We start from the raw sequence: 24,325 nt of genomic DNA on the forward strand, positions 1-24,325 counted from the left end.
TGTGTCTGTTTTGTCTTTGCTGGATCCCCACGGGCCAAGCACAGGGCCTGGTACACACAGGTGTCAAGTAAAGACAGAATGAAAACAAGGTCAAGCCCTGCTATTTCCCCAGGGCAGAAGCAGCTAATTGGGTACCAGGGGCCACCTCTAGCCCCCAGGCATGTTCTACTTGCCTATACCATGTCCCCCAAAAGTCTGAGAAAGTTATAAACCTAGAAAAAGCTTCAGATTTACTGAATATGTGACCAACACCAGCCACATTCCCTCACAGCCATCCTGGCTGGCTGGCCGGCTGGTGCTGAGGTCACTCCCTCTTAGCTGGGGGGGACACTCTCCAGCTCCCGAGACCTGGGCTCACCTGAAGTAGTCGCTGCAGGCGGCCAGGACCACCTTGTGTGCGTGGAAGGTCTCTCTGTTGATGGTGAGTACAACGTCCAGCAGCTGGCCCTGGGCACGGAGGGCAGCAAGGCCCTGCAGGAGGCTGGTGCTATGGCCGGGTGCTGAGAAGGTGCACTTGAGAGCTCCATTTTTGTCAGCCATGCTGTAGGAGAGCAGAGGTGGGGGCTGAGCTCAGAGGCCTGAGGTCTTTCTAATCTCTGCCCAGTGACACTGGGCTGGCCCACCTGGGCTCTGAAGCTGCCCCAGGCACAGGCAAAATCACCAGAACTGGCCCTGGAGAAGCAGACACAAAACCGAGGTCCCCATCTCATTAGCCACCTGCCTGGCAACTGGCCTTGGCAAGGGACATCACCTCTCCGGCTTCCATTTGCCACCTGTGAAAAGGCCAGGGTTTCTCCTAGGATCTGAGGAGGCTCTAATGCCCATTTTGGTTTTTTTTTTTTTTAAACATTTTTTAAAGATTTATTTATTTATTTGACAGACAGAGATCACAAGTAAGCAGAGAGGCAGACAGAGAGAGAGGAGGAAGCAGGCTCCCTGCTGAGCAGAGAGCCCGATGCGGGGCTCGATCCCAGGACCCTGAGATCATGACCTGAGCCGAAAGCAGAGGCTTTAACCCACTGAGCCACCCAGGCGCCCCCCCATTTTGGTTTTTAATTGAGCTAGGATTCATGTCACATTGAATTCATAGTTTTTTTTTTTTTAAGATTTTATTTATTTGACAGACAGAGATCACAAGTCGGCAGAGAAGCAGGCAGAGAGAGAAAAGAGGAGGAAGCAGGCTCCCTGCTGAGCAGAAAGCCCGATGCGGGGCTCGATCCCAGGACCCTGGGATCATGACCTGAGCCAAAGGCAGAGGCTTTAACCCACTAAGCCACCCAGGCACCCCATGACTTCATCGTTTTAAAGTGAACAGTTCAGTGACATTTAGTACATACACAACATTGCGCAACCACCACCCCTAGCTAGTTCCAGAAAATCTTCATCCCCTCAAAATAAGACCCCATCCCCATCAGCAGTCTCTCCTCACCCCCCTCCACCAGCCCCTCGCAACCACCAATCTGTCTTCTGTCTCTGGATTTGCTTCTCCTGGACACTTTGCATAAATGGAGTCAGGTACTGTGTGGCCTTTCGCATGGGGTTTCTCTCGCTCAGAATGTCACAAGGTTCACCCATGTTGTCGTGTCATCCTTCTCATGGCTCAGTAATATTCCATAGTGTGGACAGACCAAGTCTCCGTGTCACATCACTGCCCCCCCCATGCCCTAGCAAGCCGCCCCCGAGGGCAAAGCCCTTGTCCGTCCCCTGCAGGGGGTGAGGGTGGGATTAAGATGCTGGCACGGAGCCCCATTGTGGCTGTGGAGGAGGAACCTACAGCTTCCAGGGCAGCTCTGGTCCCCAGGGTCGGGGGTGGGGTGGTTCACAGGCCAAGAGAGGCCAACCGCCTTGGAGGTCCAGCTACTTGGACACCTGCCCAGTGAGCCCCTTGTGCTCTAATGAGCACCCCAGGGGAGGGCAGCCACACAACCACAAAGTCATTTTCCAAAGACTTTGGCTCTGGGGTCTACTTGACTGTCTAATGGAAGCGAAAAGCCCATTGGTCCTACCTCCCAAGGATAAGGACACAATAAGTAACTTGTAAGACCAGAGCTGTAAGACCACACAGCCGGATTTGAACCCAGGCTCAGGATGGGACAGAGTGGGTGGAATCTCCCTATCTGTCATGGCCAATGAAGCGGGCAGGGGGTGAGTCTCAGCAAATTGTGGGGAAGCCACAAAACCAAGAATATCTACCCTAAGAGGATGGGTTTGCCTATGGGGGTAGTTCAATGGGGGGATGGGGACAAGTTAAACAGAGATTGCTGCGCCTCAAAATAACCGTTCAGGATGCAAAGGTCTTCTTAGAACAAACAATGAACTTTAAAAAAAGAGAAGAGGTGGAAACAGCCCAAATGTCCACCAAAGGGTAAATGGGTAAACACAGTGTGGTCATCCACACAACGGAATAGTCCTCAGTCATAAAAAGGAATGAAGCTGATTCACGCTACAACGTGAATGAACCTCAAAAACATCACATTGAGTGAACGAAGCCAGTCACGCGAGGGCGTAAACTGTACGATTCCTTTTATATGAAATGTCCCAAACAAGCAAATCCACAGAGACAGAAAGCAGATTCGTGGTTGCTGGGCTGCAGGAGGCGGGTGGGGAGTGACAGCTAATGGGCACAGGGTCTCGTCTGGGGGTGAGGGAAATGTTCTGGAACTAGATAGAGATGATGTGTGCACAACACTGTAAATGCACGAAATGCCACTGAATTGTTCATTTTGAAATGGTAGATTTTATGTTATGTGAATTTCACATCAGATTAAATAAATAAGACTAAACAAAAGGGTATCTGAGCTTTCTCAGGTCTGCATAAAACCTTGCCATGGCCATCCACCATGGCCCTCGCCCCCTCACAGTATATGAGGACTTCTATTCCCCCCTTGCCCTGCTCACCCCCACATCCCCTCTCCTCCAGCACCACTGTCCCCTCTGCTGTTTTGTCTTGAAAAACTGGTTGACTATATTAAAGAATGAATGGTTTATGGGGCCCTATTACATCACTTCACCCCCCCAAACACAACAAAAGGGAACAATGCCATCACCTCTAGGGTCAGGCCACTGTGGGGTCAAGAACCCCCACCAGGACTCTCCCAGCCCATCCCTCACCCACTCCAGGCCAAGGCCAAGTACTCTGCTCTCTCCCCACGGCTTCCAGCTCTCTGGAACTTGGTTTCCCATTCCTGGGACTGACGCCTGCCCACAAATGAGGGCCAGGAATGTGGGCACTGGTCTTTCCAAGAAAGCAGGAGAAAGAAGCCTCCTCAGCCCTCACTGTCCAGCAGCTCCCAAAACAATATTAGGGACAGAAGAGCTGATGCCAAACACAGGGCATACTGTCGGCGCTCAGTCAACGCAGCTGCTGCCAGCTGATGGTCCTTGACTTGCGCAGACCACCAGCTCAGTGGCTCCTCCGTGAGAGCCTCAGGAAAGGGGGGCAAACCAACTGAGGGCCAGAGGAGCTGCAGGCCTTGGGGTGCTGACCACAGGCCTGCAAGGTACACAGGGCCCTGGTGTGGGAGAAGGGGACATGGGACATGGCATGGGGGACACAGGACGCGGCAGGGGAACATGGTTGCACTTGGCAGACCTCCCACCCATGGGAGGCTGTAGCGCATGCTTCAGAACTCAGCACCGTGCTCCCCTGGGCCAGTAATGCGGGGACGCCGGTGGTGCCGGTGGCCAGAGCCTTGGTTTGCCCAGAAGATTTGGCCTACAGCCCTCCTGAAGGCCACAGAGGCCCAGAAGGCCTAAGTCTCTAATTTGGTCTGGTTGCCTCTCCCTGCCAGGTGGAGGGGATGCCCACCTCACATGCCTCCGTTCCCCTCCCATATTGTTACGTCCAGACCACCGTGCCTGACCCGGCTGCTGCTGGAAATTCAAGTCTCTGTTCTTCCAGTTTCCCACAATCCACCCAAGTTCTGCAGATCATAAAGGGAATGTCACTGGTTCACAGACCCTTAGGCTTCAAAGTGCACCCATCCTCTGGTCAGGGCTGTCCTCCAGCATACAGCCCTGACTGGGACGCCTCCAGAAGGGCTTCCACTGGGTCTTCTCACCAACCCCCCCCCAACAGGCCTCCAGACCGCCTGAGATAAGCCCACATGCCATAGGAGCCTCTAAGGACCCTTGAGGTGCTCAGGTCTGAGCCCCCACCCCCTGCCCTCCTCTCACTTCACTGGCATTGTCAGCCCCTTGCCCCTTTCCCATGGGTGGGAACACACAGAATGAACGAGATGGAGAGGCCTTCCCCTCACCAGCTGCACAGTCTGGGGAATGGAGACCCAGAGCAGTCAAATCATCCAGAAGAGGCTTCACATCGCAGCTCTGAGCGTCCCATGGCTGGGGAGGGGAGAGGAGCCTAGAGCAGAAATGTGCAGAGGCCAGAAAGTTGGGGTGTCCCCAGCCCTGCCACCCCCACTGTTAGACAGTGACACCCAGCCTCTCCCTTGGAGCAGAGGGCTTGGCTGCATCCTGGGTCTTGGCCCCAAAGGCCTGGCTTCCACAAAAGGCCTACCCTGAGAAGCCCACCTGAGAAGCCCACCCTCTCCCTCTAGCCCCACCTGGGGCCCAGCCAACACCAAGACAGCACTGGGAACCACCTTCCCCTATGCCACAGGGCCCTACTGCCAAAGGCCAGCACTCGACCTCTTTGTGAAGCACAGTGGCCTAGAGGCCAGGAACAGCTGGTGCGACCTCTTGGGGCCTCCCCAGCAGGGCCAGGGAGTGGAGAAGAGGCATATCTCAACCTTCACCATGCGTGTGAATAACCAGGGACCACATCAAGACCCAGACCGGACTCAGCAGGTGTGGGCACCCTGGGGATGGCAGTACCATTCTCCATAGACCCCACTCCACATTGCAGAGGCTGGGGGTGGGGTATAAGAAGGTGACACTTAGACAGCTTCAACATCCCATCTTCCTAACCAGGATCTCTCAGAATCCCAGACATCCAGAGCCTGGCCCTAAGCAGAGTATTTCAAGGTTGGTCCAGGATGCAAAGGTGGGGAGATGCAGCTAAGTGAGTGAGACACACTCCTCCAGGAAGCCTGCCAGGGCCACACCACAGCCCTTGCTCCATCAGGCTACTGGTGTGAGAGGCAGAGAGGGCAAGATTCCAACCCCTGCTCTGCCATCTGTCAGCTCTGTGACTTCAGCACATACCCTAGTCCTCTGGATCTTCACTTTCTTGTCTGTCAAATAAATCACGGATGTCATAGGGCTGCAGTGAGGTTCCCCCTTGTCCCCATCACCTCCTGGTAAATGAGGGGCCACAGATATTTCCCTTGGCTTCCCTTTGGGCTGAGAAGGTGGCATGGCCCAGTAAGGGGCTACATCCCGCCGCCACCCATACGAGCCACCCACATGCCCCTGAATGGTGCCAAATGCTTAGAAACTTGAAGCTTGGAACCACCCACAGAGCACTGGCACATGGCAGGTCCTCTCTGTGGACACCTTGCCTCATAAATTCTGTACATGTGTCCTCCCCACACCCCAGTCTTTGCCATTTTGCTTTCAGCTAGCTTCATTTTTTTCTTAGAAGTTTCTGATTGATTATGAAGCAAGGCCAGAAGACTTTATGTGCTTTCCTCTAAGCTCCAGGGACTGGCATGCACACACATGTTTCCACCAGAAGAAAGATTTCATACCAGAGGCAACTTCATTCTGGAGCCTGTTGGTCCCTGGACATATTTCTGCCATGGTCCTCCATATATAAAGAGCACCAAAAAATCAATATAAAACCAGCAATCTCACAGAAAGATATACAAAGGATGTGGGCTGATGGTTCATAGGAAAGGAAGCACACCTGACTAAAGAGACCTAAGAGTCAGCATGGCTCACAATAAGGGAAGTGCACTCAGCAAGGGAGTGGCTTCACCCCTAGGTGAGCAGAAGCATTGGCTGTGTGGCACTAGACACTCACATCAGTTCCCAGTGGGAGTGTGAAGTGGAAGAATCCCCAGGAAGGCAGTTCAACAGAGCTAGCAAAATTCTAAAGCCTTACATCTTTGATCCTGCAAGTCTGGTGAGATTTATCTCAGGGATACTTACATATGCAAGACGATGGATCCAGGAGGATATTCACCAAATACCGTTTCTGGGGGCCAAAGATGAGAAACAAGCTAAACACCTTCCAAAGGAGTATAAAGAATTATCGTACCTCTGACAAAGGGCTGACCTTCAGCTGAGCACAGAGGCCATGCACACTCCAAGCATGAAAATGCTCCCACCCAGGAGTTAGGACATACCTACCCAGAGCCCCCAACCAAGTCCACTCCACAGCTGCTTACAAGGTATGAGGCCTGAGATACACTGTGTGGGGAGGAAATGGCCCCTTTCTGTACATACCTCGTCCTCCTCCAGGCCCTTCTCCTCATGCCCTTGGCAAGGCTCACAGTACCCAAGAGGTTGTTTTTCCCCTCTCATCTCACAGATGGCACAGTTGTCCCTGAAGCCCCCATCAAAACCCCCCCACACACCTCACAGCCTCTGGGGAGCTCAGAGAAGGAGGAAGGAAGCCAGCAGGGGCTGGAGTCCCCAGGACAGACAGGCTCGGCTGGGCGGAGGTGGGCAGGAGGAGGAGGGAGGGCTGAGGCCTGGGACCGATGACTAAGGGAAGGACCCATTACTCAGGCCAGCCCAGACAGGGGGCGGCCGGCGCGGCGGGGCCACGGGCCCCCAGGAAGGCGGCGGCGGCAGCCCTGAGCCTGTCCGAGTCTCCAGACGGCCACCCGAGCCACGGTCACCCGCACTGAGTCATCGGAGCCAATGCGTCAGCAGCCGGGTCAGGACGTCTCTGGAGGCCGCTTACTGCCGCCCCAGCTGCACCCTTGGCCTGGATCTGGCCTCTGAGGGGCTATGCGTGCCCCCTCAGGCCTGGCCTGGGCTCAAGGCTGTCCTGACCCCCTACTCCCATAGTGCATCCCCTACCACTGTCATTAGGCACCCCTGGCCAGGTCCAGGCCTATGCTGGACATGGGGACACAGCCACTGTGTCCCTTGGAGTTTCCCCTACACCAGGGCTAATGTAAAGTGGGACTGGGTAGGGTAAAGACCCCTGAATGGACCACCCATGGCAAGACATCCACAATCCCCTGGGGGTCCTCAGACGGCCAAGGCCTTTGCCCATGTTGTCTCCAGCTCCTGGTTGGCACCCCCGTGTGGGCTCCTTTCCCCAAAAATACCAGTCCTTCGTGGGGTCACCCCCAAAACACCATGGGCTGGAATCTTTGTTTGAGGGTCTGCTTTAGGGGGACCCAGCCCAAGAGAAGATGTCCAAGTGGGGGAGGCCACAAGAAGGGCAGGGCCACACCAACTGCGGTTCCCGTACCCCAGTGACAGGGCCCCACAGTGGAAGTGGGGGCTGCCCTGGAAGCGACACCTGGTGGGGTGGGTGCTCCCCAAGTCCTGCCCTCATCTGGCTGCTGGCCCTGGTCTCCATGCTTGGTTTCTCAACCCTACAGGAGAGATCTGAAGCCCCGGAACAGTTCTTTTCATTGGAATGTCGAGAAAAAAAAAAGGCAAGGCAAGAACAAGAAAGAATTTCATGGAAACATTTCTTTGGGGTTTTGTAAAATCCTTTCCCACCCCCACATGGAGCCCAAAGCTCGGGCCAGAACAGAGTCTGACGGTATTGCCCCTTTAACATACTGTTCTGACATGCAAATTCCCTCACTTCCCCTCAAAACGGAGAGCACTTCCACTTTCAAAGCCAATTTTGGTTTTATTGTCCATGTGGCTCGATGGAGCACAGCAGCGCAGCACAGCTGGTTGGCTCACACCCCGGCAGAAGTCGTACCAGGGAGCTCCAGGCCACTCCACCCGAGGGTCCCGGCTGCACCAGCAGGGAAGATGCTGCACTTCACAGGAGAGAGAGGGGACAGAGACCCAGAATGAAGTGGGGAGGGAGACCGGAGAAAGGGGGGGCAAACAGAAAACCAGAAAAAGGGGGATAGAGACCCAGGGAGGGAGACAGAACCCAGAGGCGGGGTGGGTGGAGAAGCTCTGGCGGCCAGCTGGTCCACCCCTCTGCCCTATTTCACACAACACCCTCCCCCTACCCCCTGTCCTCCAGCCATACTGGAAACTTCTCTGCCTTCTCCCTCCCATCCACCTCTGACTCTTAACAAGGCAGGCCCACTGACTGTGTGTGTGCTGGGTGGCCAGGCGTGGTTCTTCGCATGCAACTTCATGAATCCCACTCTAAGACAGGGAAACTGAGGCCCAGGACAGCCCCTCCAGTCGCAAGCAGCTCCAGCACTGGCTTCTACTTCTTGCTCTACCACAACCTGCTGACTGCTGAGCCCCAGGTGCTGGCTTCTAGGCACGCAGCTCCGTGGGTAAAAGTGCATCTGAACCGGAGTCCCATATGCCCCACAAAGGCAGACACCCCCAGCTACTGTTGCCACGGTTACCACAATATTTCGCAGTTCCGGGTACTGTGCTCCCAGCCCAAAGGATAGAATCACCATGTTCTGGCACCTTGCACGGGCCCTCAAATGTTCAGGCTGGCCGGCAGCCCCCACGCTCACGTCAGTGTGCTTTCTCTTGGGACTGCTCACCAGAGGCAGGCCCGCCCTCCTCACCCCTCGCAGGGCAACAGGCCCATGCCTGGGGCTGTCCCTCCTGATAAGGGCTTGATCCCTGGGCTCCCAGGAGAACAGACAAAAGACCAGGGCTTCTGAGTGGACAAGCATGGAGCCCAGCAGCAGAAGAAGGTCCTCACTGCAGTGGCCCCGCAGACCAGGACACCAAAGCACTTGCAGAGATCCAGGGGGACAAAGACTCAGAGAGCAAGGGACTGAGACCCAGACAGATGCAGACAGACAGCCAGGGCGGGGAGAAGAGACAAAGACCTAGAAAGGGAGAGAAGAAATCCAGCCAGGGCCCCTGGATCCCATGCGCCCCACCTAGCCTGGGCCCTCTCTATGCCATCAGTGGTTGTTTATTTCTCATTCCTGCTCATCATGCTGTTTTTTCCCCCACATCTTCAGAGATAATTTCCAACAGGAGGCCCAGAGCCAAAGCTTATCTGTGCACCCGTGAGTGGATCTGTGCCAGGAGGGCAGGTGCACCAGGCCGATGGACAGGGGCAGAGTCTCATCCGCTCCCTCCCACGCAAGCTGCCTCCAAGTGCCGGAGGCGTGGGCATGGCCACAGCCCTCTGAGTCCATCCTGGAAACACGCTGCCTATGAAGACGCCCTCTCAGGGTCCTGCAAAGAGCCCCAGGCCACACTTGCTCACTTCACCTTCTTCATGGCATCACCACTAGAGCCATCTCCCTACGTGTATGTCCTTGGCTCCTGCCTGTCTGGGCTCACCAAACAGTGACAGGGTGACAGAAGAGAGGGGGTATCAAAGAGATCCCAGTAGGAAGTAACCATGCCCCCCTGCAGGGCCCGAGGGCTGGCAACTCAGAGAGCCCCCACGTGACAGCTGGGGAGCCTAAGGGTGGAAAGGTCATCAAGACAGGCAGGCAGAGGTTCTGGAACCCCCATCTACCTTGAAAGAACCATCCCAAACCCTCCCAAGGACCAAGAACCCAGCATGGTGAGAGAAGTAAAGCTTCGCGGGGCTTGAACTCATGACCCTGAGATTAAGACCTGAGCTGAGGGCAAGACCCTATCCAACTGAGCCACCCAGGCATCCCGAGAAGGGAACTCTTCAGGGCTGGGAGTAGTGGCTGGGGTCTGCCCCCGCACAGCACAAGCCTCACAACGAGGCCCCGTCGAGCCCACCCAGAAGCCCACCCAAGATTCCATGTCCACAGAGCCCGGACTCGTCTAGGTGCCAGCTCCACTCAAGGCAAGCGCTGCCAGCTCGGTTGTCCCGCTCTTCTATGACAGGGACAAACCACATGGAGCCCTGCATTCCCCAAATATCCACTGGGTCACAATCAGAACTCTGCCGACACTGCCCATCTCCCACCTGCACAAGTCAACAATGTTGAATCCCATCACTCTCCTACCTCAGTGCCCCATGGTCCTCCACAGCCTCCTTCTTCATGGGCCACTGTCAGCCCAGTGTCCCGCAAACTGGGCTGTGACCCCCTGCCTGGGCCCTGTGCCATCACACCAGCCTCTGACTAAGCCTAGGACATACAGGGACCTAGCCACTGCTGATGGACAGGAAGACCCAGGGGCAGCACTCCTCCAATCCCCAACCTGTCCCACTCTGGCCATTTCTCAAGCCTAGAAAGAAAAGTGGACCTCCAGACCCTACCTCCCTCACTAGCAGCAAGCTCTCTGCCTTCACCGTACCTCTACCCCTCCCTGCCCTGCAGAATGAGCACCTACTCCATGCAGGTAGGGCCAGGGTTGTGCAGATGTGGCTCCCAGCTCACCTCCTGGTGGGCAATATGGAAAGGAGGATACCACTATTATCAAGATGAGGACACAGAAGCACAGAGAGGTTCGGGCACCCACCCAAGGCCACACAGCACACAAGAGGCCCTGGCTAGTGCCGGCCTTTCTGTAGCCTCAGATGGGTAGGCCCCACATCACTTCCATGATACAGATGGGGAGACCAAAGCTGGGCTGAGACCACTCACCAAGGGCACTGAACCATGACTGCATATAAAGCTGGCCAGCAGGAAGGGCAGGATGTGGCTCCTCGATGCAGGCAGGACAAGGATGTGGACTATCCCACCAACCCTCCAGCCACTAGGAGGGACACAATCCCACTCTGCCAGGTCACCCTGCAAGAGCCTCACCCGGGCCCCTGTGTCTCTCTGACCCCAGCCCAGCTCTATTTGCCTTCCCTCTCAGTGCTCTGTCTGGTGCACCATCCGTTTCCAGCCTAGCTCTCCAAGGCTGAAACAGGAGTCTCACCAGGGAAGGACAGGGCAGGTTCCGTCTCCTGCTGTGTCCCAGCACCTGGCACCACGTGCTCAGAGCTGTCATGCCCACTGACTAGATGGCTGAATGGGTGAGTGGGTAGGTAAGTAGACGGAGGGATGGATGGATGGACGGATGGATAGGTGGGTGGAAAGGTGGGTAGATGGATGGGTGAGGTGCCAGGTGGATGGTTGACGGTTACCAGGTGGCAGCATGGGCTGGCTGGAGCCTGACTCATATCTCTGCTCGCTGCAGATATATACTGCAGAGATCTGCTCTCTTCATCCCCTCCACGCAACCTTCTGGTCCAAGTTCTGGGACTGGGTATGTTATCCTTTGGGCTCAATCCAGGAAGCACTCAGCAGGATTTTTTTCTAGAATGTCTGACCTCCACACTTTGTTCATACTATTCCCCATATTGAAGGGCTGACTCCTCCTGTCCCCCAATCTTCCTCCTTATGCCACACTTCCAAGTCCACCAGCTCTTCCATGCACCTCTGCCATGTTACCCTCCAAGCCTTCAGAAAGGAAAAGGTCTCCCCTATGGCCATGCTTGCCCTCCTGACCCAGCCAGGGTTCTCCACAGCCTCTCTTTCCCCTCAAAGCCCAGCCAGGGCCTCCACGTGAGGCAGGGGCAGGGACAAGCTAGGGAACCAGGCTCAGGCTGAGGCCATGCCTATTTTGCTCCCACCCACTGACACAAGGCTGATCCTGGGCAGAACCCATCCCTTCACATGGCACTGGGCTTGGAAATGGAGCCACTCGAATAAGCAAAACCTCTTCACTCTACAGGTCAGGCAAGTAGGGGCATGACTACGTGGCCCAAAGCATCACTCAACCAATAAACCCAGTGCGATTCCAGCACTGCCAAATTCCAGCATCTCAGTGTCCAGCCCGGCTACCTCACCTGGAAGGACAGGGGCTGAGGCCCAAAAGAGACAGTTCTGCCAAACGGCACATGCTCACGACAAGTGGTGCTGGGCTAGGCACAGGCAGATGCAGATACAGAGATGGCTCAGCCTGGCCCTTCCAACAGCAGCACAGATTGAGGCATGGGAAGAGGCCTGTCATGACTGCTGTCATTTTAGGGATGCCAACATCCTTCCCTCTTCTGATAAGGGCCTCCTGTTTTCCTCAGGGAACCTCCTATTCCCCAGGGGTAGGAATCAGGAGACCCCATCACTGGGTTGAAAAGGGAGACTCACGACCAATCAGAGCCTCCCAGATCCCTGGCCACAGGATCGGGGTGTGACCTGTGTGATCCAATCAGAGCCTTCCCTGGGACTTTTGCTGGAGTGACCAGAATGGAGATTAGTATTCCCCCTGGGGCTGCAAGGCCAGGTCACCTTGCAGAACCAGGAGGGAAGGCAGAGCCAAGAGAAAGGAGTCACAGAGTCCAAGGGAATCATCTCAGACTTGAATCTCAATGTACCTAAAACTAGAACTCTCCCTGAACTTTTTTTTAATGTGAACAATGAACTTTTATTTTCTAACTGAAGGCAGAGAATTGAATTTCTGGCACTCATAACCAAAGGGGACCTTCAATGTCAGAAGACTCTGGTCCAGGGCTCCTGTCCACCACGTTCCAGATGAGCCTCTGAAAAAAACCACCAGGGAGTTACCACTTCTCCAGCTGCCGCCTCTCCCTGCACTGCACACAGGCTTTCTACTCTGGGGATGGGAGGAGGGATGGGGGTGGGGGGCAGGGCGGAAGTCCAAGCTGGGCGATGTGCAGCAAGTGGGTAGTGGCGGTACCCAGCCTAAGTCCTGCCCGCCTGTGACAAGACAGCCGGCTCCCCACGAAAGGTCAGCAAGCTCCTCGTGTCCCCCACTGCGAAAGTTCAGCAACTCTAAATGCTAAAATGCTGGAAGCAAGCCCAAGGCTGGGGCTGCAGGGCCGTGCGATGCCATCAGCCTCAGCAAGAAAAACACCACATCTTGCTTCTGTAAGTGACTCACGTGGAGCGTAAACATTTGCGTGCTCCCAAATGCCCTGCCTCACCGCCTTGCATGACAGAGAGGGGAAGAAAAGAGCAAGAGACACCATCCCAGGACCCACCAGATTTCACCGAGGCAAGCACACAGCTACAACTTTCAAACACAGTCCTGTCAGTTTTCTATGTGGGGGCTGTCTCGGGGGGCTTCGGTGGGCTCCTTCATGTGCCTGCCGCCTCCAGGACACAGCGCCACCTCCTCAACCCCACCTCGGGAGACCGCCCTACTCGCAGCTCCAGTATCTCGGTAGATTCTGGAGATCGGGTCTCTCTGCTCCCGCTTCCTCCAGCAGGCTGCTTCAAATTCAAACATCCCATGGAGAGGACAGCTCTCCGGATATGCAGCCCAGCCCGCTCCCACCCGATCCGTCTCTGACCCCTGTGGAATTCTGCAGTTGTGGCGTCAGAAAACATCTTCAGCCTCGATCTTGATCTCGGGTGACCCCCCTCGAGGCCTTTAAAACCCCAAAGGTCCGCCCCTCAAGATTTCCTCTAGGCTGAGCTGTTCAATTCCGGAAGCTGCTTCCCTCACAGGAAAGGTCTGTGATTCCCCAAAGGTGCCGGTTACTTCCTCCCGAATCACAATATTTTCAGTGTGCAGTGAGATGGTGTGTGCGAAGGAATCAGCCACTGGCCGGTCAGCCGGGGCTCTGAAACCGCGCTGGCGGCGCCCCAACACCAGCTCCTGCTCCGCAGACGAGGAATGCTGGGGAAGCGCTCTCCTAGCCATGGGGGACGAGTTCTGTGAATCCAGAGTAGCCCTCCCTGGAGGGAAATGGGGAAGGGGAGGGGGCAGGAGGAAGAGACTGGAGACTTGGGGTTAACAAGTGTTAAGAGCTCGGCTGCACAGCTGCGGAGCGGCTACCACAGGAGGGAGGCGGCTCTGCCGGCAGTGGGGACCCCGCGGCCCCCACTCCCCACTGAAGGCAGCTGGACAGGGAGAGCGAGCGGCTGGCCGTTTCCCGTCCTCAGCACACAGGGCTGAGATCCTGTTCATTAACTACACGAAGCACACGCAAAAGAGCACTGCTCACTGGCTTCTACTCTAATGGGCTGATTCACTGCCAACATGCCTGCCTCTGTTTCTCTACCCAGACCATGCCATTAAATACAGTGAGGAAAAGGGGGATCCCCACCCAGCAGAGTGCAGCAGGCTCTTCCAGAAGCCTCTAGGTCAGGCCAGGTCCCCTCAAAATCCTGTCACAGACTATGTGTTGGGGTATTTGCTGGAGCAAATCAGGGCTACCACGGCAAAGCTCTGCCCCAGGGAGCATACATTCGAGGGGATGTGGGTCTCTAAGCCTACAGAATGTACTGTGAGCACAGGGCAATGGATGCAGAAAGGCAGGTGGACAGAGCCACCAGGCCCCAAGGAGGCAACGGTGGAGCTGTGCAAAGCACTGGGACAGAGGACACTCCAGCCAAGGAAGAGCCAGGTCAAACGTCCAGGAGGGGTGCCGGAGGAGTGCTGCTGGGAGAACAGCAGGGCTGTGGAAACACGGAGGGCCCCACGGGTGGGCAGGGTCTCACTATGAGGGTGGGAGCGGGGGTCACATGGAGAAGTAAAATTTGTTCTGAGAGTGAAGAACCACCCTGCCCCCTGGCAGGTGGCAGGCAGAGTGATGTGGTCTGATACCTATCTTGGGAAGGACCCGCTCACTGGCCAGAGTGTGGGGCAGCAGTTAGAAGGCAAGAGCCAATGGTGGCTCAGAGCAGGGATGAGGAAGAGATGCAAGAAGGGACCAGACGGGGATGTGGCTCAAAGGTGGAACCAGCATGATGCGCCAGCAGGTGAGGGGAGGAGATAGTAGTGTGGTGAGTGCTCTCCAGGCAAAGCTCAGAGCAGGGCGGCAAAACTGTAACTGGGGAGACCTCCCAGGCTGGCTCAGGCTAGGCCAAAGCCTCTTCTCAGAAGAAGGGACGTTCCGGGGACCAGGAGCTGCTCGCTGGAAGACCTGAGGCCTTTGAGCAAGAAGAGGCACAAGGGCTTTCCAGAGTAGAGACAAGCCCTCAAGCCTTCCAGGCCAGATGTCCACCTCTGCCTCCCATCTCCGCTGGGTGCTCACAGGCAACACAGCCGCAGGCAAGTGGGGCCTCATCCTCCCTCCTGCCTGCCTCCCTGCTGGATGAGTTCTTCCCCAGCACTCACTCCTCCGTCCCTGGAGGAAACCTGAAAGCCAGTGACCCGGTGATCAGCACATGACATGAGTTCAGTTTTGAATCTTCCCCAAAACTCATGCCTATCTTACCATCTCTACAACTCCCACCTAGGCCTGGGCCCCCTTATCTCTTGAAAGAGGGATTCTTCTGACCCAGGTCCCTGCCCCCATTCAAATTTTACACCCCCCACTCCAGCTCCCAGCCTCCTCCTTCCCACCTCTTCCAGCTCCTCTTTGCCCTCATGACCCCTGAAAAGCCAGGTTGCTCCTCCTTCAGTACCTACACATGCCACTTGCCTATACCCAGGAAATAATCTACTTCCTCATGACCCACTTCCCCCTAAGCTGATGACATGAACCCTCAGACTCAGCTCAACCTCATTCATGAGGAGGCTCTCAGAACCTCCCAGAAAAGGTAGGAACCTCCCACTTGGCCTCAGGATCATTTATGGCAAGCATGGAGAAATGACTGCACAACTGTCTTGCTAACCCTGCTGGCATGTCCCACGTGGGCAAGGCCGGACTGTCCTGGGGGCCCACATGCCCAGCACCAAGCACAGCAGCAGGTGTACACGAACCATGCGATGATCACCAGTGGAAGAGAAAGCTATCAAATGAGTCCTGACCACAAGAGAAAGGAGCCAGGGATGCCAGAAGTCACCTCCGTTGATGAATTGTTTCTATCTGGGTCCTTCCTCCCCGTCCCCTTACCCCTCCCACCTTTCTCTGGGGCCTTTAAGTCCAAGTCTGCAACATGTCCTAAGACCAAAGGGCAGGAATGCAGAGAAAGCCCCACTTTTAAAGCATCTGGGGCGGTGGGGGTATGCGAGCACAAACCTCCGACCTGGTCTCACTAAGCTCTCCCATGCGGATCAGCAATAAAAAATAACTGGCGTGAAGAAAAGCGGGATGACACACGGCGTGGGCTCCCTGGAGATGGCACTATGATAGCGGAGGCTAATAAAACCTTTCCACCCCAATGGCCGACGACAAGAAGGCCGTCCCCCAGGGGAGTCGCAGCTACCAGGTGGAAGCGGTCCAGCTGTGAGACAAATGCTCCACAATCAGGGCGAAGTGAGCAGTCTGCAGAGCAACTGCACATCATGAGCTCGCAGGGCCCTGCTGGCGAGAAGGTGAGGAAAGGGGCGCCTCTCTCCCTGAGGAGGAGCTGAGCTTCCTGGCCCAGCCCTCTAGCGCCTCCAGCCCAGCACTCCCCACAGCTTGCCTCAGACTCAGCTGCCCCCATCGCAATACTCTGCAGAGACCCACAGAGCTGCGCTCTGCTCTGCTGCCAGGTGCCAGGCCTGCACGGAGCCATCCGTTGCAGAAGCAGCCTGGACCGGAATGTTCCATTCTCCTCCCGCCCCTGCCACTGACCCTCTCTCATGACCACCCAGTAACGGAGCCACCATCCTCCCAACTGCATGAAATTCATATGTTAAAATCGAACCCCCAAAGTGATGGTACTAAGATGGCCGAGGGGGGTGCTTTGGGAGGTGATTGGGTCATGACGGTGGAGCCATCAATGGGATCAGTGCCCTTATAATGGGGACCCTGGGGTGCCTGCTGGCTCAGTTGGTAGAGCACATGACTCTTTTTTTTTTTTTTTAAAGATTTTATTTATTTGGGGCGCCTGGGTGGCTCAGTGGGTTAAGCCTCTGCCTTCAGCTTGGGTCATGATCCCAGGGTGCTGGGATCGAGCCCTGCATCGGGCTCTCTGCTCAGCAGGGAGCCTGCTTCCTCCTCTCTCTCTGCCTGCTTCTTGCCTACTTGTGATCTCTTTGTCCAATAAATAAATAAAATCTATAAAATAAAAAAAGATTTTATTTATTTGACAGAGAAAGACACAGTGAGAGAGGGAACACAAGCGAGGGGAGTGAGAAAGGGAGAAGCAGGCTTCCCAAGGAGCAGGGAGCCCGATGCAGGACTTGATCCCAGGATCCTGGGATCATGACCTGAGCCAAAGGCAGATGCTTAATGGCTGAGCCACTCAGGTGCCCCGAGAATGTGACTCTTGATCTCAGGCTTATAAGCTCGAGCCCCACATTGAGTGTAGAGATTACTTAAAAAAAAAATAATCTTTAAAGTCTTTTTTAAAAGGGGGAGGAGAACTCGCAGAGTGCCCCCTTACCTCTTCAACCCGGTGAGGATACACTGAAGAAACAGGAATCTCTGAACTGGAAAGTGGCTTCACCAGACACCAAACCTGCCGGTGTCTCGATCTTGGAATTCCTAGCCTCCAGAACTTTGAGAAACATGTTTCTGTTGTTTATAAGCCACCTGGTCTTGGGTATTCCACAGCCAGAATGGACTAATACACCAACTTTCTCTTTCTCCCCACCTGCCACACTGACTCGCAGGCAAGACCTGCCAACAAGAGCCCGCAGCCCCGTCAGGCCCCAGGCGGGTGCGGCACACAGGACTGCAGGCTAACTCAGCCACTTCTGCATTAACATTTACACTCTGGCCCCAGCTTCCTTTATCCCAGCTACCCTGCCCAGTGGGCCTATGGTCCCACTTCCCAGATGAGCAGTCTGAGGTGCAGAGAGTTGCAGACATGCCCAAGGTGCACAGTGAGTATGTGGGGTGGCCCTGCTCGCCAGAGGAGGGGCCACAGACACAGGTGGGTCTGATAAGGCACCTGCTATCATCAAATTTCCCAGAATTCTCAAGAGGATGAGCTGAGGCTCCATCTCTGCAGGGTCAAACCCCTATACCTCCCTCCTGGCTGAAAAGAGGACAAAGCCAAAGGAACAAGAACCTTCTCAGAAGGCCAAAAGGTCCCCCAATCTTTCATACAAGGTTTGGGGGACTGGACTCTTCCAGGGCCTCAGGGCTAAGTGGCTACAATCTAGGACACTGCCAGAGAGGGCTTGTTAAGAAAGTTTAAACAAGTAAAGGTCACCAAGCCAGAAGCAGATAGTTGCCTCGCTGAACTGTGCTGAACCCACTCACACTGTGGGCCCTAACTGCCCATGAAACACCTGTGGCAAGCACATCGCTCACCCGATGCCTTCGTCTCAACCCCCGGGAGCTGCATGAGTCAGCGAGACTCTGCCCCCTCCAGACACCTTTCAGGAAGATGGGCTGAGGAGTGAGGATGCCAATAACCCAACATCTGAAAAGCCTCTGTGGCAAGAAGCCTCCGGAACTCAGCCATCCAGGTACCTCACAGTGACGAATTTAGCTGGGGACATCCAACTCCCAGGAGAGTTCCTCCATTTCCCCCCGCCACACCACTCAACCCCCAACATGGCCATAAACTTGTCTTCCCTCCTGAGCCTGGACCCTTGTGGAAGGCCTGCGGTGGAGCTGGGCAGGGGGCCACTAGAGAACAAGTGTCTTTCTTGTGAGTGAGCCTACAGCTAGGACCCCGCCTCCCCTCTGCAAGCCCTCGGCTGAGACAGCCACACTCCCACCATCCGGAAGCTTCGGCCTGGTTATTAACAACCATCTCTACTAGGCAACGAGTTTTTTGTTGATCCCTCGAGATGGGAAGGAAGGAGAATAAGCTTTTCTCTTTCTTTTTTTCCCCCTTGGTTGCAGAAAAGTGAAGTTGGAACAAACAAGTTATATAACGCTGGGGGCGGTGGGGGATGGAGGAACTCAGTCCCTCCTGAGGACAGTTTCTTGAGTTGTGGGACCGTTGGAAAGGCCAAGGGGAAGACAGGAACCGCCCCCATCCCTGGCCAAATGACAAAGCCCTTCATGGGACAAAAAGGCAGATGCAGGCGCTTCCTGGCAGACTGCAAAAACCAACCTCATGGATAAGGCCAGCCTCCCCCAGTCTTCCGCAACCCCCCAAGTCTCCCTGAAAAGGCAAAGGACTGACCGAATCCCACAGAAGGGACATCCTACCCGCCAGACTGCAAGCCCTAGAGAGCTTTTCCAAACCCCTTTCATCCATCCCTTTCTCTTTCCCTCCCCACCTCCAGCCATATTTCTTGAACATTTACTTTGTCTGTGCAACCCTTGCTCCAGGCACATGACAGCATGAGGCAGATTAGCATTTCCACTAATAAACACACCAAGGAGCACTGGGTTGAAAGAACATGATCAAGGACACACAACAGCCATATGACCCAACGACTCCAAGAAACTGAACACAAGTGTTCCGACAAAAGGGGCACCCGGGTGGCTCAGTGGGTTAAGCCTCTGCCTTCGGCTCAGGTCATGATCTCAGGGTCCTGGGATCGAGCCCTACATCAGGCTTTCTGCTCAGCAGGGAGCCTGCTTCTCCCTCTCCCGCTCCCCCAGCTTGTGTTCTCTCTCTCTCGCAAATAAATAAATAAAATCTTTAAAAAAAAAAAAGTGTTCCAACAAAAACTGGAACATGCGTGGTGACAGGAGCACTATCCAAATAGCCAAAAGGTGGAACCAACCTAAATGTCCATCTGCTGGTCAAATGGTTAAACAAAATGTGGTCTTTCCACACAGTGAGGTATCACACAGTCCTAAAGAGGAATGGAGTACTGATGCGCACTCCAGTGCGGATGAACCCTGAAAACATACGAAGTGAAGAAGCCAGACACAGAAGGTCACATATTGTATGATTCCATTTATGAAACAGGTACATTTATAGAGACAGAAATGAGATGAATGGCTGTAGGGTGCTGAGGTAGGAGGAATGGGGAATGATTGCCAATAGGTACAGAATTTTCTTTTGGAGTGGTGGAAATGTTCTGGAACTAGACAGATGGGATAGTTGCTCAACATCGTGAACATACTAAATGTCACAGAATTGTTCAGTTCTAATAGGTGAGTTTTATGCTATATAAATTTTACCGAACAATCCAAGGTGACCAGGAAAAGCATTCTGGGAGCTAACTGAGCTCGGTGGTCAGGCAGATGGCTCTGAGACGCCAGGACCCGGGAGTGTGGAAGGATGAAGAGAAATGAGGCATGGGCAAGTGATACACCAGGCCTTGCTGGCCCCTCTGGAATAAATGAAGGAAGGAATCAAAGAACGTTACAAGGGCTTCTATATCTCAAGGGATCCCTGGCAAAATATTGTGTGCCACAATCCCCCTCAAAACCTGATCCTCTTGGGGTGCCTGGGTGGCTCAGTGGGTTGAGCATCTGCCTTCAGCTCAGGTCATGGTCTCGGGGTCCTGGGATCGAGGCCCGCATTGGGCTCTCTGCTTGGTGGGGACCCTGCTTCCCCCTCTCTCTCTGCCTGCCTCTCTGCCTTCTTGTGTTCTCTCTTTCAAATAAATAAATAAAATCTTAAAAAACAAACAAACCACCACAACAAAAAAAACCTGCTCCTCTTCCCACATGATCCATCTCAACATTTAAGGGATTCTTGCCCTTTGCCCCACTCAAGCACCACAGGGATAAGAGCCCCTCTCCTATCAGTTGCTCCAGACAACTGTAATTTTTCACTAGGATGGATGGAGGGGGGCAAATGGGAATCTCAGAAGTGGGGGAAAGTGCCTCCAGGTCACCTGGGTGGCTCGGTTGGTTAAGTAAGTGTCTGCCTTTGGCTCAGGTCATGATCCCAGGGTCCTGGGATTGAACCCCGCATCAAACTCTTTGCTCAGCAGGGAGCCTGCTTCCCTTCCTCTCTCTCTGCCTGCCTCTCTGCCTACTTGTGATCTCTGTCTGTCAAATAAATAAATAAAATCTTAAAAATAAATAAATAGGGGTGCCTGAGTGGCTCACTGGTTTAAGCCACTGCCTTCGCCTGGGGTCATGATCTCAGGGTGCTGGGATCGAGTCCCGCGTCGGGCTCTCTGCTCAGCGGGGAGCCTGCTTCCCTCTGTCTCTCTCTGTCTGCCTCTCCATCTACTTGTGATTTCTCTCTGTCAAGTAAATAAATAAAATCTCTAAAGAAAATAAATAAATAAAATATATATATTTTTAAAGTGCTTCCATTTAGAAAAGATTTCTTAGGGGATGCCTGGGTGGCTCAGTCAGTTAGGCATCTAACTCTTGATCTCAGCTCAGGTCTTGATCTCAGGGTCATGAGTTCAAGCCCCATCCTGGGCTCCATGCCAGGCACAGAGCCTGCTTAAAATAAAATTTAAAAAAAGAAACTATTCTTAGATATGACCCTAAAAGTATAATCCATAAGGGAAGAACACTGATAAACTTGCCCTTCATCAAAATGACAAAATTTTGCCCTGTGAAAGATATCACTAAGAAAATGAGTGAAAATGAATGAGGGGTGCCTGTGTGGCTCCGTTGGTTGAGCAACTGCCTTCGGCTCAAGTCATGATCCTGGAGTCCTGGGATGGAGTCCTGCATCGGGCTCCCTGCTTCTCCCTCTGACCCTCCCCCTTCTCATGCTCTCTCTCCCTCTCTCATTCTCTGTCTCTCTCACAAAAATAAATAAATAAATAAAATCTCTTAAAAAAAAGAAAGAAAGAAAGAAAGAAAATGAATGAATGAATGAATGAATGAATGAAAGAAAGATAGAGGAGCCAGACTGGGAGAAAATGTTTGCGAATCATATATCTGATAAAGGACTTGTAGCCAGAATATATAAAGAATTCTTAAAAGTCAACAATAAGAAGACAACTCAATTAGAAAATGGGCAAAAGCTTTGAAAAGACACTTTACCAAAGATATGAATAGACAATGAGCCCATGAAAAAGTGTCTAACATCATTACTTATTAGGGAGATAGAAACTGAAACCAAAATAAGATACCAGTATATACTAAAATGGCTAAAATTAAAGACTGGCTACATCAAGTGTAGATGAGAATGCAGTGCAACTGGAACTCCTGTACATTTGCTGGTAGAAGTCCAAATAGTACAGTCACTCTGGAGAACAGCTTGGCAGTTTCTTAAAAAGCTAAACCTAATCTACCATAGGACCCAGTCAGTCCACTCCTAGGTATTTACCCAAGAGAATAAAAAAACGCATATCTGGATGTTCACAGGGACTTTATTTGTATTGTCAAAATGGAAACCCAAATGTCCACTAACCAGTAAATGAATAAGCAAACTGTCCACCCGCACAATGGAATACTCTACAGCAATGAAAAAGAAAACACTTCTGATACTTGTGACAACCTAGATGCACTTCCAAAACCATTCAGTTAAGGGGAAGAAGCCAGACATAAGAACCCACATATTGTAGGGCTGCCGGCATATAAAATTTCTAAAAAGGCAAAACTAGAGAGCAAAAGCAGATCAGGGTGTGTCTGAGGGCTGGGGGTTGACTGCAAGGGACTTGAGAGAACTCTTTGGAGTGATGGAAACCTCCTCAAAAAACTGGATTGTTTTAAAGGGTACATAATGCCATAAATTAATTAAAACTCAATCAAATGCTCAGCTAAAATAAGTGACTTCTATGGTATGTAATAAGTTATACCCTGCTGTTGCCCCCAGACTATCCCATTCCAGGGCCCAAGGCAGGGACCTGGGGTTAAGTGTCCCCTTCTATCTGTTCATTACATGTCACTTCAGGCCTGGTCAACAAGCCCTGCCAAATCTACCCTCTGAATGTCTTAAAATCTTCTGATCTCTCCTCACTCCCCACTGTAGGCCTCTAAAGCCCAAATCATGCCTCAAGCCATCAGGTCTTTCAGGCCTGTACCAGCCCAAGTCTCCACAATAAGAAATGCCTCCACAGGACAAAAGTAGTAAACAACTTCCTCGCTTTTCACACTGGAATTATTTGTTCCCATAAGCTCACCATCAAGGAAGAGCCCAGATTTCCTCTTTGGCCGATCAAAGGTGGCAGGCTTTCCTGGGAGGCCAGGATGGGAGGATTTGGGCCATGCTGGCCCTGTGAGAAGAGGGAGATTGTGCTACCTAAGGGAGATGTTCCTCCCCTCTGAAAAGCCATAACAATGCATATCAACACCTTCAATTTTTACACCAATTCTGGGGTTCAAGCAACCCGTCTCCGGACTTGGGCAAAGGAAAAGGGAGCTTCCCTTTGACCAAAGGGGGTGAATTCTGCCCCCTTGGTCTGTGGGCCAGACCTTGCTTTAAGTCCTTTAGCTTGAACCCCATGGGGATGGGAGACCGGAGCACCAAGGATGGACTCTCCTTAGACTTTCAGGGTTTTCTCATCAACCACACGTTCTCCAAGACCCACCCTAGGCACTTAGGACCCCGGGAAGTCCAGATCCTTCTCTGACCAAAAGGACTCATTGGGACCCCTAGGCAGCAACCTCAGCCTCCCCTTTCAGGTTTTCCTAGGCCCTTTAAGGCCTCTTTCAGGCCCTCAGATTCGCTTGAGGCCCTACCTCCAGCCTTCCACAGAACCCCTACGCATGCCCACAGGACCACCTTTAGACACTTCAGGGCAGGGTCCTACAGTACACTCCAGGAAGCCTTAGGCCTCAGCCCCTCAAGCTTCCATCAATCTCCTCCTTTAGAGTCCTCAAGACAGCCTCAACAAGCTCAAGACGGCCCATGGCCCCCTCCTCAGGCCCTCTCTGCCTCCCAGATCCCTTGGCATCCCCAGTTCCCCTGTGGTCCCATCAGTCAGGAGTCCATGGCTTTCCCTTCAGACTTCCTCCTCAATGCCTCCTCGAACCCCTAGGGCCGCATGCAGATACCTCGAGGTCCTGGGGTCCCCAGCCTGCCTTCAGCTGTCCTTCAGCAGCCCTCGGTACCCCCAGTACTCCATGACCCCCTAAAGCCCGCAATCCCCCGTAAAGACCCTCGAGCCGGCCCAGATGGCTCCTCAGTACTCACGACCCCCAGGACTCCCCAAACGTCACCCTGGCCCCGGGGCAGGTGCCGGCCCACCCTGCGGACGGGTCTCACCTGCTCGGGCGCTCGGGGCCCGGGCCCGTGCCGAAGCCGCCGCCACCAGCGCCACCGCCGCCACCGGACTCCGCCATCTTCCCGCCGCCGCCGCAGCCGCTGCCGCCGCCGCCGCCGCCACCGCCGCGCGTTCAAGTGACGGGAGCCGCGCGCGCCGGCCCGGGAGACAGAGACGCGGGGGGGGCGGGGCGGCACCGGGTCGGCTCTGCAGGGGGCGGGGCCCTGGGCTCGGGATGGGGCCTGGCCTAACGAGAGGTGGAGCTGGGCGGAGAAGGGTGGAGTCTGCGGATGGGCGGGAACTGTGAAGGCAGGGGCCCGCTCAATTGAGGGAGGGGGCGGGGCCTGGATGGAGGGCGGACTCTTGATGAGGGGCGGGGCGTTATCTAGGCGGCGGGGCCTACTCCGGGCAGGGGCGGGGCAAAGGCGAGTTGTGAGGGGTTGATGGGACCTGGGAGGGGGCTCAGAAAGTAAGGGCGGGCTCGAAGGTGAAGTGCAGCAGGTCTGGGAGGAGTCTATTCTACGAAGGGGGAGGGGCAAGGCCGAGATGTGAGGAACAAGAAGAAACGGATCCTCGAGCTCTGATAACTTTCCCTTCCCCTCCA

At 54.2% G+C, this 24,325-nt stretch overlaps 1 protein-coding gene across 1 annotated transcript in view; it reads right to left on the minus strand.

The window, feature by feature from the left end:
- The window catches only part of KLHL26 (kelch like family member 26), a 28,656-nt gene extending 4,764 nt beyond the window's left edge, over positions 1 to 23,892 (minus strand). Inside the window, exons 1-2 of the mRNA XM_082706946.1 lie at positions 23,724 to 23,892; positions 359 to 541 (exon numbers count right to left, since the gene is read on the minus strand). Of these exons, the coding sequence (XP_082563072.1) occupies positions 359 to 541; positions 23,724 to 23,800 (260 nt within the window). The 5' untranslated portion in view covers positions 23,801 to 23,892. The remainder of the gene's footprint in view (positions 1 to 358; positions 542 to 23,723) is intronic.
- Between the last annotated feature and the right edge of the window lie 433 nt (positions 23,893 to 24,325).

Source organism: Mustela nivalis, assembly GCF_964662115.1.
Source record: "Mustela nivalis genome assembly, chromosome: 1".
In the NCBI taxonomy this organism is placed as follows: Eukaryota; Metazoa; Chordata; class Mammalia; order Carnivora; family Mustelidae; genus Mustela; species Mustela nivalis.